Genomic DNA, 13,378 nt, shown 5'->3' with positions numbered 1-13,378 from the left:
AAGGAAATGATGAAATCTTCTGTTACATAAAACATGATTTCCTTGTGCCACTTCCAATTAAACAGTTCTTGTCAATTCATGACATTTTTAGCAGTTCTTTTTCTCTAAGCCCAGATTTTATTGTAAATTGATAATATTATTGTTTTTTCAGGTATTTGCCCCAAATAGCCCTTGGGCTCAGGGCTGGTTCAGGAGCATTGGACTGCTCATATGTGCAGTGCCCTCAGTGGTGACTTTCAGGGAGGGATGGTCTTATGGGGTGATGGGGGGATCCTGGCACTGGGATACATGGAGTAAGAGGGGAGGATCCATCACCCTGTGGCTGTTCCTGGGGGTGAGGTAAGCTCAGGCCTGGGCTGGTGCTGAAGTGATGGGGACACTGGTGGTTTGTTGGTGATGAATCCATAGTGCCACATGGGCTGGGGCTTGAGTGGTGCATCTGGGGGGGGTCTGTAAACCTGGTGGAGGCTTGGCTTCTGCTCCACTTCTGCTTTCAGTGCTCGGTCCCAGCTGCTGGTGGGATGCTCACCGGGGTCTGTCTGGGTGCTCAGTCCTGCCCTGGTCTCTTCTGTGTTTGAGGAGCAAGAACAGAGAAGGAACAGAGGCGCTTCCTCCGGTCACAGCAGGAGCATCACAGTGAGTATTCCCTCGGTGGGAGTCTAAGATGCCTTTAACAATGTCTGGGGTGGTTTCTCTTTAAACACCAGTGATGGACGGAGAGCCCAGGGACCGTCCAGCGCAGCCCCTGGGCCAGTGGACACAAGGACCCCACACACATAGGACAACGGTGAGGCCCTTGGACCAATGAACCAGAGCCCAGCCCTCCATCTGCTGTAACCCCAGGGACAGGGGTGAGCTGTGGGGTACATTGCTGGGGTTGTAGCAGTATTCAAAGAGAATCTTTTTATGTTCATTTGGATGCAGTGGTATAAAAACCCCCACCAATCTTAGTTCAAAGGGGGGGAGCAGCTGATCGAATTGTAATTCTGATACCAACATTTTCAATGACATTTTAGTGAAACTCTGAGGTTGAGCTCCAGCTGTAGTCAGATTGAAGTGTGTCCAATTCCATACCTAAACCTGGAGAGGGGCTTGGGACAAGGGCCTGTAGGGACAGGCCAAGGGGAATGGCTTGAACCTGCCCGAAGGGAGACTGAGCTGAGCTCTTAGGCAGAAGCTCTTCCCTGTGAGGGTGCTGAGGCGCTGGCACAGGGTGCCCAGAGAAGCTGTGGCTGCCCCATCCCTGGCAGTGCTCAAGGCCAGGTTGGACACAGGGGCTTGGAGCAAGCTGCTCCAGTGGAAGGGGTCCCTGCCCGTCGCAGGGGTTGGAGCTGGAGGAGCTTTGAGGTCCCCTTCAACCCAAACCATTTGTGATTTGATGACTTCACATGTGGGATCTATCCTTCAGGAATGAAGATAATTCTATAAACCCATTTCATTGCACAAAGAGTAAAGAAACCCCAAACAGATCCTGCCCCTGCTGTAAAATGTGCACAATTAAACTCCCATGAGAAAGGATTCACTCCTCCTGCATGTAGCACCCACAGCAGCAGGATGTGGACTCATGGTGCAGCACAGAAGAAGGAGTCAGTTCTGCTGAGTAAGGACAAAAATAAGAGTAGAAAGCAAACTGTCTGTGAACTGATGGCTGGAGTAGGGCACACAGTTGTGAGTTCAGCGAGTTTCCGTTCACTGAGTGACTTCTGCACCCAACTCAACCACGTTCAAGAGGAGCAGTGAAGTTGTTTCCCAAAGAAACTTCTTAGTTGTCAGTCCCAGCAGTAACCAGTGAGAGACTGCAGAGAGCCCCGTGAGCCGCCTCCAACGATCACCAGAGAAAAAGGCATGCCAGACCCGAGTCCACAAGGAACCTTTTTATTTAAATATATAAAACATGGTATTTGGCAAACATTCATCTTCTCATTAAATAAGGTAAAATCACTGGGAGGCATTCCCTCATAAAAACAATGAGCAAGTGACCCTCGGAAATCTATACAAGGCTGGGGCAGTATCAGCTGCTAATTCAGTATTTTACAGGTGAAAAGGCTGCGAAGCGATGGCCTGTGAGTAGATACAACAGGAGAACTTGAAGCACTTGGCGAGTTAGATCAATGCCTTCGCAAAGCAGCTACTTCTTACAGGCACCGGAGTCCACACTAACTCAGGCTGTTGTGTGCCCTGCTCAACAGTAAAAACTGGTGGAGCTTTACTCTCTCAGCACTGCTCCCAGCTGACAGTGTCCCCCCACTGCTCATAGCCCACAGCGAAAGAGCCCACCACAATCTGCCTCGAGTGAGGCTCAAGCTTCCCTGTGACACACGAGGCCACGCACCGTGCGGGGCTCATCCCTTATCGTCGCCATGGCAGCAGCAGTGACCAATACTCACATCTACAAAGCACAAAAGCAGCCACGGGATGAACACTCGGAATCACTACGGCTACACTGGAGCAGGGCTGGCTTTAAACATGGAGTTGTTCTGGTTTGCAAAGATACTGCACTACAAAGCAATGCAACGGACATGAATGCATCGGAACATGCTCTGGGAATGGCTGCAGGAGATGTCGGCGCCGGTGTCCCTGTTACCCTTACTAAACCAGGAGCGCAGCAGAACGGGTGTACATGGGTCATGGAGTCACGGCTCGCTCCACATCCCTGCCTTTCCCTCCTGCATTCCCAGGCTCGGCTCCGGAACCAGGCTTGAGGCGCCTCTAGAACGCGCTGCTGGAAGCTGTGGTCGTCAGGCGCCGCCCGATGTACACCCTGAGGAGGGAGAGCACACGGTCAGTGAGTGCTGTGCTGCCAGAGGCACCTGCAGCACGTCAGGAACACTCTCTTCCATCAGGATACAAGTCCCGCCATTCCCAGCAGGAGCAGCAGCTGTAATCAAGTAGGCAAACCAAGTGACTGCTCCAGGACTCGATTTCCAGTCACCGGTGACTCTCTGCCCACCCCTGGCTTATTCTATGGAGAAGTGTTTATTCCTCATCTTTAGACAGAGGGAATCGGGGTCAGAATTGGGCCTTGGGGAAAAACAGGTTAAAATATACCGTAGCACTGACCCCAGTCCAATGGCGAGCAAGTGGGAAAGCAGCAGAGATGGGAGGAAAACCTTGAGGAATTCTGCTGAGAATATCCCCCCTTTCTTCATCACACTGGTGTTCCTCATGCTCAGGGTGGCCGTGCGCCTGGGGTGCTTGAAGAGGAACTCCCTGGTTCGAGGAAGGGAACAGTGACAGCATTAAGGGATGTGTGTCTAGAGCAGGGGAAGGAAAAGCTGCATCTAAGCTGACCCAGAGGCCCAGAGCACTCACTTTGGGGGGATGTTCTCTGGCCTGCTGGACCAATCCCAAATCCAATCCGCATTCTTCTTCAGGAGCCTTTCCACTTCCCTTCTCCTTTCAAGGAAATCTTCTTCAGACTAGAACAAAGAACCACTGTCAAACAACTCAGAACTGGGAAAGGTGGGAAGCTGGTACTGCAAAACAAAGGTCTTGTTCTGTCTCTACGGCCACACGCCACACTGGCTCTGGAGCTCACCTCTCCCATCTCTGCCCACTGGGGACTCCATCACCTCCATGGAAGTGTTTAGATCCACAGGAGAAGAGGGAGATCTTTCTTTAGAGCAGGATCAGAGAATCCGGGAATGGTTTGGAAAGGACCTTAAAGCTCCTCCAGCTCCAACCCCTGCCACGGGCAGGGACCCCTTCCACTGGAGCAGCTTGCTCCAAGCCCCTGTGTCCAACCTGGCCTTGAACGGGGCCAGTGTTTAAGGATGTGCATTGAAAATATCCCATAGCCTTATCTGCTTAGTAAAGACTGCTCTGGAAATAAAACATCAGAGCTGTGCATTTAATCCTTCCATCCAGGATCTGAAAGTGTCCCAGCACACACATCTGACTGGCACTTGGCACAAGCAGCTTAGTGCCTGCATGCAGAACTGGATGGATGTCACTGCTCTGACAGCCCTGGATCAGGCTCAAGTGAAACCAGTCCCAGTGTGGGGCCAGTGCTGGGCACGCAGCAGCGAGGTGAGCCCGGGTCCCTCTGCAGAACCCCCTCAAACAGCAGGGACTTTGTTTGCAAGTGAATCACAGCATAAACACTGAGTAAGAACACAGCTTCTTGTTTAATACAAGGGCATTCAATGGAGCCAAGGCTTGAGGTAAAAATAGCATCTGAGCACAGAATGTGAATAGCTGTATCTGCACTCAGACACCCTGGAGATGGAAATGGGACAGTGCAGGCAACTGCAGCTCTGAGGGGTTTTGAGCTTTCCCCTACTGGTCCTCAAAGTCTAGGTAATGACCATGAGACACAGGAAGGGGTTTCTGGAAACACAAAATTACTGTTTTCCAGTACTGTGCTTTGCTAACCTCAAGGCTGTAACTCCTTCAGCTGGGTCCCTGGAGGAGCTGGGGAGACGATGCAGGGTTTCACATCAAGGAAGAGGCAACTGGACCAAGCAGAGTTCGTGTCGCTTTGAGAACTGATCACATCTATGCACTACTGATGCAACTCCATGGAGCTGGAGCTCCACAAGGCTAACTACTGACAGTGAGCTTGTTTTAAAAACAAGTGGGCAGGAAAAGATAACCCATAAACTACCAGAGAGCACCAAGGCCATCACGGAGAGCTCAAGATGACAACACACACTGTCCACTCATCTACATGACACAAGAGCAATGGGAAAACGGAGGTGAGGGAAGAAGTCTTTCCTTGTTTAAACTCAGATGTGAGGGTCCTGACAGCACTGCCCACTGGAGCACAAGGCCCTCAGTGCTGGTAACATTTGCAAGGTTATCACACGCTGCTACTTCTTTTCATGCAGAGGCTCCAAGTGAAATACAATCCTGATTCCCAGTTGCTGACTGGTAACCCTGTGGGAATCAGTCACAGGCATGGAATATACTTCAGTTTAATGAGAAAATACCATCTCTGTGCATAACAGTGCAGGGAGAGACTTACATAAGCTAGCACAGCAGGTCTTTGGAAGAGCAGAGACATTTGCAACTTTTAATACTTCACTCCCCAAAATGTTTTGTGAGTTTTGTCCTATTAGAGCCGATTAATTACAGTGAAAATGTAGGATTTTAGGCTGCCATCATACAGTAAGTTATGGATTGCTAAACCAAGGTTAACATACAGCATCCTCTTTCCCTACTCCTCTCAGAGATATTTATCCATTTTCTTTGCAAGCATGTAAATGTGCTAAAATGAAATTAGAAGGAACAGAGGAGAGAGAGGAAGCTTCTGAAGCTCTGATGGTCACTACAGAACAATGCCTGCACCTACCCTAGTGATGTGTTTCCTACACATCTCAATGCAAACCTCTGTTGTCTCCCATCTGTTGGACTCGCATCACAACCCACCCAGTGAGCAGAGCAGAGTAACCTCTGCTCCACCATAGATGAGAGCACTTAAATCCTTCTGGAAAATCCCAGTTACAGGTAAAAAGATAACCCATGCAAGTCACATACAAACACACAAGGCCTGATTCTGCAAAGATTACTGAGTTACTGTATTATTTAAACTCCACATTAGCAGCTTCACCTCTTACTGCCTAATGCTGGGTTTCAAACAAGAGTAAGGAATCCTTTCTCCCAGAGCAGGATGAGGTTTTTACCTGAAAGCTGTTCTTTTCTCCACTGCTGTGACTCTCTATTTCCAAAGCTCTGTGACTGTCCTGAGGTGTCTGGGAACGAGGAGGGCTTGAGAAAGGGAAGCACAAGGAAGAAAACTCATTAGTTTTTGATGACAGTTTATGGTATGCACTGCAAGCTCATCAGTGGAGCTCACCTGCACCCTAAGAGCTACAGAGCCCTGACCAGAACCTGAGAGACTGCTCAATCAGCAGGGGATATAATCCAGCCACTGTATGCAATTCATCTCTGATTCTCTAGCACTCTGCCAGGCACAGAGCTGTTCTCAGCAGAGCAGAGATGCCCAGAGGCTGGAGGGTTTGACTTGGGTTACTTACTAATAACAACAGACAGCAAATAACAAAGGAGATTGGGTTTGGTTTGAATTCAGCTGTCCAGGTAAGAGTAGGGAGTTGTGCATCCCACCGTCTATTCTGAGACCTGTAGCTCCCTCCCCTCCCTTCTTTCATTTAAACCAACTTTAGGGTGAAGACTTCACAGCCACCAAAATCCAATGAATGAATTTGTAACACGGACTGACATCCTGCACCAGACCTGAGTTGGTTTGTAGTGTTGTACTCATGTTTTGTATCTATATTGTAAACTTTATCTAGGTTACATATGAAGATCGGCTGAGAAAGTTGGGGCTGTTCAGCCTGGAGAAGAAAAGGCTGCGTGGAGACCTCATAGCAGCCTTCCAGTATCTGAAGGGGGCCTATAGGGATGCTGGGGAGGGACTCTTCATTAGGGACTGTAGTGACAGGACAAGGGGTAATGGGTTAAAACTGAAACAGGGGAAGTTTAGATTGGATCTAAGGAGGAAATTCTTTCCTGTTAGGGTGGTGAGGCACTGGAATGGGTTGCCCAGGGAGGTTGTGAATGCTCCATCCCTGGCAGTGTTCAAGGCCAGGTTGGACGAGGCCTTGGGTGATATGGTTTAGAGCAAGGTGTCCCTGCCCATGGCAGGGGGGTTGGAACTTGATGATCTTAAGGTCCTTTCCAACCCTAACTATTCTATGATTCTATGATTCTACAACTCTTCAGCAAGTGCATAGGAATTATTAGCTGATGTACCTCATTACAAAACACAAGCTGCTCTTCACCCTTGCTCTTACAGTCCTGCTCCAGGCAGCAGTGTGAGCAGCACTGTGCTCTTAAGGACAGCTCTGACACTGCCTGCACAAGGTGTGTTCCTTTAGCACAGCAGCTTCCAACTGCTCTGAGTATTTAATTTACTGGAACACGGCTGCTGCTTGTACATTAGCAGTACACCCATTGCTCAGCTGCTGGACACCTCTATGGGGGTACAGCAAAACCCCAAGGGGGCATCCTCATGAGCTGTGAGAAGCCTGAGTCCTCTCCCCTGTAAATTCCTTCTGGTTTCAGGACAGGCTCTAACGCAAGTGCTGCTCTAGTACTTAAATACCAACCTTTTCAATGCAAAGTTTTCCTGCTTCTCCCTCTTTGCACTTGTGTATATGCATGTGCACATGGAAATACACACGTGTATGTAAGCATTTCTCTCTCTACTTCTTGTGCATAAAAATGGCTCTGTGTAGTAGTGACCTTCTCTTTGCTTACAACAGAGCACTCTGGTTACCTGTCACAGTGTGAGCTTTCTCTTGAGCTGCTTCTTCCAGATTCGTGTTGAGCATCAAGGAGTATTTTCTCCATGTCACCGTTGTGAATGGAAATGGAGGCTGGCACTTGCTCCTGGCTCCCCGTGCTGACACTGCTCCCATTGCCGCTGCCGTTGCTGCTGAAGTGCAGTTCCACCCAGGAACCTGTTTGGCACAGTTGAAAACAGAACAATCAACCAAGTGCTTATGGATATGAGCCATGTGAACTCTGCCGCTGAGCCTCCCCAGCGCGCTGCTGCAGCACAACCTGCACAAGTACTAATGCTGGCACCTCTGCTCATGAACATGCTGGGATGCCAAAGGGCGACCAAAACCCCCACAGGGCTGAAGAGCTGGTGAGCACAGCCAGTGCCCTGCTGCTGCTGCGGAGCCTCTGGCTGGAGAGATGGTTAATTCTGATTGTTCAACAAGGGTGGCAGCCAAACAAAATAATCTCAAGGACTTTCTGCCCCACGCTTATTTGTTCATTTACTGAGCCTATCTGAGGCCCCAGCAGCCAGCAGCCCGGCTTTGTTTGGCTTTTGCAGTAAGCGTTTTCAGTGTCACTGTTAAGCAAGAGAGGATATGTGGCAAGGGCCGGATCATGTGTTTGCTCCTCACAGTATATTTACCACAGACAGTCGGTCACATGCTGCGTGCTGAACAACAACTCCCTCCTGGGCTGGCAGCACCCAAGGCACCGCAGGACCTGCGGCTGTTGCCTCAGTTACACAGCAGCTCAAGGCTCAGCTAATCTCTGACAGTGCAAGTCACCTCTGGACCGTGTCTGTGTGTGTAAACAGCAGCAGACAGAGGTATTGTGCCCATCCCATGGCAATACAGCAGTGAGTTCCCAGGCAATACAGCAATGAGTACAGGAGGGAGGGCAGGTGAAAGCCCTGCTTTCCGGTGAGCGCAGCAGAAAGCATGTGTGAGGCATGAGCAGGGAAAGGGAGAGACAGATCACGGTGTTTCTAAGGAAGAGAGGCTGGGGCAGAGCCTGGGAGGTCAGCAAAGACAACAGCAGGAGCAATAACACAGCAGTTTTGAAGGTATGCACAGAGGAGAAGCCAGGGCAGAGCCCTAGTGTGAAACAGAAACACCAAATCATGATGCTCCTTCCGTGGAGGGCCTGAAGATGCACTATTCTGTGATTCATAAATGAAATGAAGCCAGCAAAACACCAAACTGCTCAATCTGTGTTACAGGAGAGACACTGGTGTACTAATATACAGGTGACCCCAAAGCCCCTTGGACGGAAACGTGCTGGTCACCCAGCTCTGAAGGGTGGCTAGCTTCTGTTACTGATGGCTGCTTGGCTGGTTTGGTTGGGTTGTGTTTTCCCCTCCCTGTGACTGTGTGCTGTGTGCAAGGTATGTGTTTATACCCACACAAACTCTTTCCTGCCCTTTCCCCCCAAACTTCTGAAAGCACAAGCTGTTTCCAAGGGATGAGCACAACCCCTGCAGCTCAACTGAAGGCAGCATCCACCCTGTGAGTACCAGAGTACCTCTCCCCACTGCTCAGCACGTCCACCTCAGTTTCTCCCCTCTGCTTGTGAGAGCAGAGCACTCAGTGTTGGGGCACGGCTCTGCAACTCTCTGTGTGTGGCCAGAAGCTATTTTCTCCTGTGCAGACGTGTGACATCCGCGGCACGCTCGGGTTTCAACAGCATCAACACAACTGCTCCACACAACAACCACCACCTATGGAAACCGTGCTGGATACAGCGCAGGGAGTGTACAACAAAGCACGGGGGAGGTTAACTGTAACTGGGATCACACTGTATCACAGCATCACAGAGTGCTTTGGGTTCAAGGGACATTGAAGATCATCCAGTTCCAACCCCCTGCCATCTGGATGTGTGTACCCATGTCCTTTCCTTTCTTTTGGACACTTCAGAGAGTGAGGCTGTGCTGGCACACCAGGAATGGGCTGGTTTATTACCAGTTACAGATAAAAGAGCCCATATATTTATGGAGATGGAAATATAAACAGATAAACCCATGTAACGTGGCAGTACAGACTGAGCGGAGAGGAAGGGTTTCGAAAGGAGCAATCTTATGATATTCCAGCCCAGGAGACATCTGTGGGAGGCCAGATTAGCACTGAAGTACCCAGTCAGCGTTAAAGTACTCGATCAGCTCTGCACCACTTAATTTCTTAAGATACAGCTTTCAAAACTGGCAAAATTCCACCGAAAGACAAGAATGTCTCCTCAAACTGCTGAAGCCACCCCTGTAAATCACAGTTTCATCGAAGCCCAGCCTGGTTTGTGCTGGAAGGGACCTCAAAGCTCCTCCAGCTCCAACCCCTGCCACTGGAGCAGCTTGCTCCAAGCCCCTGTGTCCAACCTGGCCTTGAGCACTGCCAGGGATGGGGCAGCCACAGCTTCTCTGGGCACCCTGTGCCAGCGCCTCAGCACCCTCACAGGGAAGAGCTTCTGCCTAAGAGCTCAGCTCAGCCTTTAACACACCACTGCGCTCAGATCCTTCACCTGACACCTAAACCCGCTTCAGACTCTCTACACTCCGGTCAGTGCCGCTGACCCCGATGTCTCCTCAAAGGCACATCCCCACGGGACACAGACGGTTTCTCCTGGCGGGGAGGGTGACACTCACCACAGCGCACAGAGCTCACCAGCAGCGATGTGCACCCAGCCCCGCTTCAGCTCAGCCGCACAACCGAGACCCTGCAGCGCCCCGAGACCCGGGCTCCCTCCGCCTGCCTGCCAGCCCTGTGCGCGCTCTACCGGGCCGGGCCCGCCAGGCCCTGGGCGCGGCGGCCCAGTGTCCGCCGGGACCCACGGCCCAGCAGCAAGCCCAGTGCCCCCCGCTGCCGCCAGCCGCTGCACTGAGGCCTCCCCGCGCACAGCGGCCAGGCGGGGACCGGGACCGCCCGGCCCCAGGCCCATGCAGGCAGCGGCACCGCCCGTGCCTGGGGCAGGCCCATGGCGGCGGCCCCACCGCTCACCTCAGCACCGGCGGCCCCAGGCCCGGCTCCCCCCGAGCGGCCGCAGCCCTTACCCTGCAGGTTCTCCTCCTGCGGGCTCACCCGCGACATGGCGCGGCCACAGCAGGAACGCACTGACCGCTGCGCCCCGCTCCTGCCCACAGCGCCTTGACGTCAGCCACCGCCCCGCCGCTCCCATTGGCCAGCGCGGCGGGGCGGGGCGGGGCCTCCGGCGCTGCCCCAGGGCCGCAGCCGTGCCGGAGCCGGGGGACATCGGGAGCGGGCCCGGGTACGGGACGGCCCGAGCTGGGTACGCGGTGACCGCACAGCTCCTTCCCTTCCCAGCCCGTCCCCAGCCCGTCCCCAGCCCGTTCCCAGCCCGTTCCCAGCCCTTGCCAGCACAGCGTGACCGCCACACTCACCCCGTGCGCGTCCCCGCGCTGCCCGCGACTGCTCGCGGCGCTTCCCCCTGAGGGTGCGGGGCCGGGGGAGCGGAGAAACGGGCTCTGGCGGTGGGAGCCCGGGTGGTGCCGCCGGAGCGGGCTCTGGGAGCGCCCCCGGCTAGGAGGTGACTGAGTGTGCCCCTGGTGCGGTGCTGGGCACAGTGACGGGGGTCTCACATTGGGCACTGCGCTGGGAAGGTCGTGCTGCGCTCCGCAAGCAGGCATTGACCGACTGCTGGGAGTTTATGAACCCAAGTAATTACAATTGCAGTTTATTCGGCCAGAGGCCAGGTAAAGGGTTATTTACTTAATGAGAGCAGGCAGGCGTTTTATCCAGGCTGAGGCTGTGTCCATTGGTGTAGTAGAGCTTTCTGTAGTACACAGTCGTGGAGCCCAAGTAACATCATGTTTCATTAAATCCCAGCCTGGTTTGGGTTGAAGGGACCTCAAAGCTCCTCCAGCTCCAGCCCCTACCATAAGCAGGGACCCCTTCCACTGGAGCAGCTTGCTCCAAGCCCCTGTGTCCAACCTGACCTTGAGCACTGCCAGGGATGGGGCAGCCACAGCTTCTCTGGGCACCCTGTGCCAGCGCCTCAGCACCCTCACAGGGAAGAGCTTCCTTATATCCAATCTAAACTTCCTCTGTTTCAGTTTTAACCCATTACCCCTTGTCCTATCACTACAGCCCCTGATGAAGGGTCCCTCCCCAGCATCCTTGTAGCCCTTTTCAGATACTGGAAGCTGCTCTGAGGTCTCCACGCAGCCTTCTCTTCTCCAGGCTGAACAGCCCCAACTTTCTCAGCCTGTCTTTATATGGGAGGTGCTCTAGCCCCTGAGCATCCTCGTGGCCTCCTCTGAACTTGTTCCAACAGTTCCATGTCCTTTTTATGTTGAGGACACCAGAACTGCACACAATGCTCCAAGTGAGGTCTCACAAGAGCAGAATAAAGGGGCAGGATCACCTCCTTTGACTGCTGGTCACGCTCCTTTCGATGCAGCCCAGGATACGGTTGGTTTCTGCGCACACTGGAGCCGCTCATGTTCAGTTTCTCACCCACCAACACGTTCTTCGGTTTATGGTTTTTATGTCTTAGTCTTTAATGTGTGTTTACTCCGTCCCCATGTGCCAGGCCCGAGGCCGCTCTCAGCCGCGGCTCTGGAAGCGGACCGGAGCCTGCCCCGCTTTGGTGCTGGTCCCGTGGCTCTCTGCTGCCCTCTGCTGCCCACCAGTCCCGCCCGAGGGCCCCGCTGCGCACGGGCACCCAGGCGGCCTCACCGCGGGAGGAGCGCGTCAGCATCGCAGGGATGCGGTGGTCTCCTCCTCGTGTGCGCAGGGAACAGAGAGCTCAGCTGCATTGACTCTCATGCGGGTGGACGGGTCGGGAGGGAGGAGGGAGTCACCAAAGTGCCTGTGACCTGATGATGCCATCACTTTTCAGTCTTCCCCACTGTCCTGGGTTCAGCAGTAGCAGTCATTTTTCTCTTTCTTGGTAGCTGGTGCAGTGCTGTGGTTTGACTTTCAGCTGGGAACAGAGCTGATAACAATGATGTTTTGGTTTGGCCAAGGACTTTGTGAGCCTCCTGCTCTGCCAGGGAGAGGGGAAGCTGGGAGGAAGCAGAGACAGGACACCTGACCCAAACTGACCAAAGAGGTATTCCATACCACAGCACGTCATGCCCTGGAGGGAACTGGGAGTTACCCAGAAGGGCTAGGTGGACTGCAGGGTTGGAGGAGGTATCAGTCGGTGCTTGGTCGGGCTGGGGGGGCGAGTTATCGGTTGGCTGGTGATGGGGTGTTGTATTCTCTTCCCTTGTTATTTCCTTTATCGTGACTATTATTGGTGGTAGCAGTAGTGATTTGTGTTATACCTTAGTTACTAAACTGTTCTTATCTCAACCCGTGGGAGCTGCATTCTTTCTGATTCTCCTCTCTGTCCCTCCAGGAACAGGGGGAGGGCAAGAAGGGGGGGGAGTGAGTGCACAAGCTGTCTGGCTGGGGTTAAACCACGACACCCACAAACCTCCAAACACCTACATGGAGATTTACAGCACTGGACACCCCCCATCCCCAGGCCTGAAGAGCAAGGCGCTCCACTCTGGGAGCCAGTAGTTTCTCCACCATACTCCCCAGGGCAGAACCGTGCTGTGACCATGTCTCCTGGTAGCACAAAACCCCTGCAAGTATTTTATGTTCTGGTGCTGTGCAAACCCTGAGCATACCCTATGTGTATTCACCATGGGCTGCTGCCTGTTTCAGCAGCACAAGGGGACCGTCGTTTCCAAAGTGATTTCCTCTGTTATGGGTTTCTGGCAGCATCAGGATACAGGAGGAATCCGGGAAAACATCAATCTCTATTCGGGTTTCCTGATGAAGTCCAGGGAAGCAGAGAGGAGTGACCCACATTTTCCCCTCTGCAGGATGCACTTCATGAGAAGGCAGCTGTGTGGGAAGGTAAGAAAGACAAAATATTGTCATTTCAGGCCCACTGTGGTGGGAATATCAAGCTTGTGTCCAGTGTTTGAGGCTGCCTGCAGGTCCTTAGTTCATTCAGTTGCCCCTGTGTGCTGAGTGAAGCAAAGGCAGACGTGTAAGAGGGAACTTGGAGCAGTGTTAACCTGCTGCTGCTAACCCAGACAGGCTGTTCAGGGACTCCAGCAATGGTCTGCAATGAGGAGGTGCAGTTTGGGGCCAACTCTTCTAAAGCAGGGACTTTGCTCATACCG

At 52.8% G+C, this 13,378-nt stretch overlaps 1 protein-coding gene across 1 annotated transcript in view; it reads right to left on the bottom strand.

The window, feature by feature from the left end:
- Positions 1-1,859: 1,859 nt before the first annotated feature.
- BNIP3 (BCL2 interacting protein 3) overlaps positions 1,860-13,378 on the bottom strand; it is a 237,499-nt gene continuing 225,980 nt past the window's right edge. Inside the window, exons 2-7 of the mRNA XM_061376769.1 lie at positions 10,286-10,329; positions 7,241-7,424; positions 5,625-5,709; positions 3,313-3,419; positions 3,061-3,210; positions 1,860-2,761 (exon numbers count right to left, since the gene is read on the bottom strand). Of these exons, the coding sequence (XP_061232753.1) occupies positions 2,710-2,761; positions 3,061-3,210; positions 3,313-3,419; positions 5,625-5,709; positions 7,241-7,424; positions 10,286-10,322 (615 nt within the window). The 5' untranslated portion in view covers positions 10,323-10,329 and the 3' untranslated portion in view covers positions 1,860-2,709. The remainder of the gene's footprint in view (positions 2,762-3,060; positions 3,211-3,312; positions 3,420-5,624; positions 5,710-7,240; positions 7,425-10,285; positions 10,330-13,378) is intronic.

The sequence above is a fragment of the Neopsephotus bourkii genome, unplaced genomic scaffold, assembly GCF_033783945.1.
Source record: "Neopsephotus bourkii isolate Nb327-2 ecotype Australia unplaced genomic scaffold, CSIRO-AGI_Nbou_v1 NB_1735, whole genome shotgun sequence".
NCBI lineage: Eukaryota > Metazoa > Chordata > Aves > Psittaciformes > Psittacidae > Neopsephotus > Neopsephotus bourkii.
The sequence above is the reverse complement of the archived record's forward strand: the minus strand, read 5'-3'. Positions and strand labels throughout refer to the sequence as shown.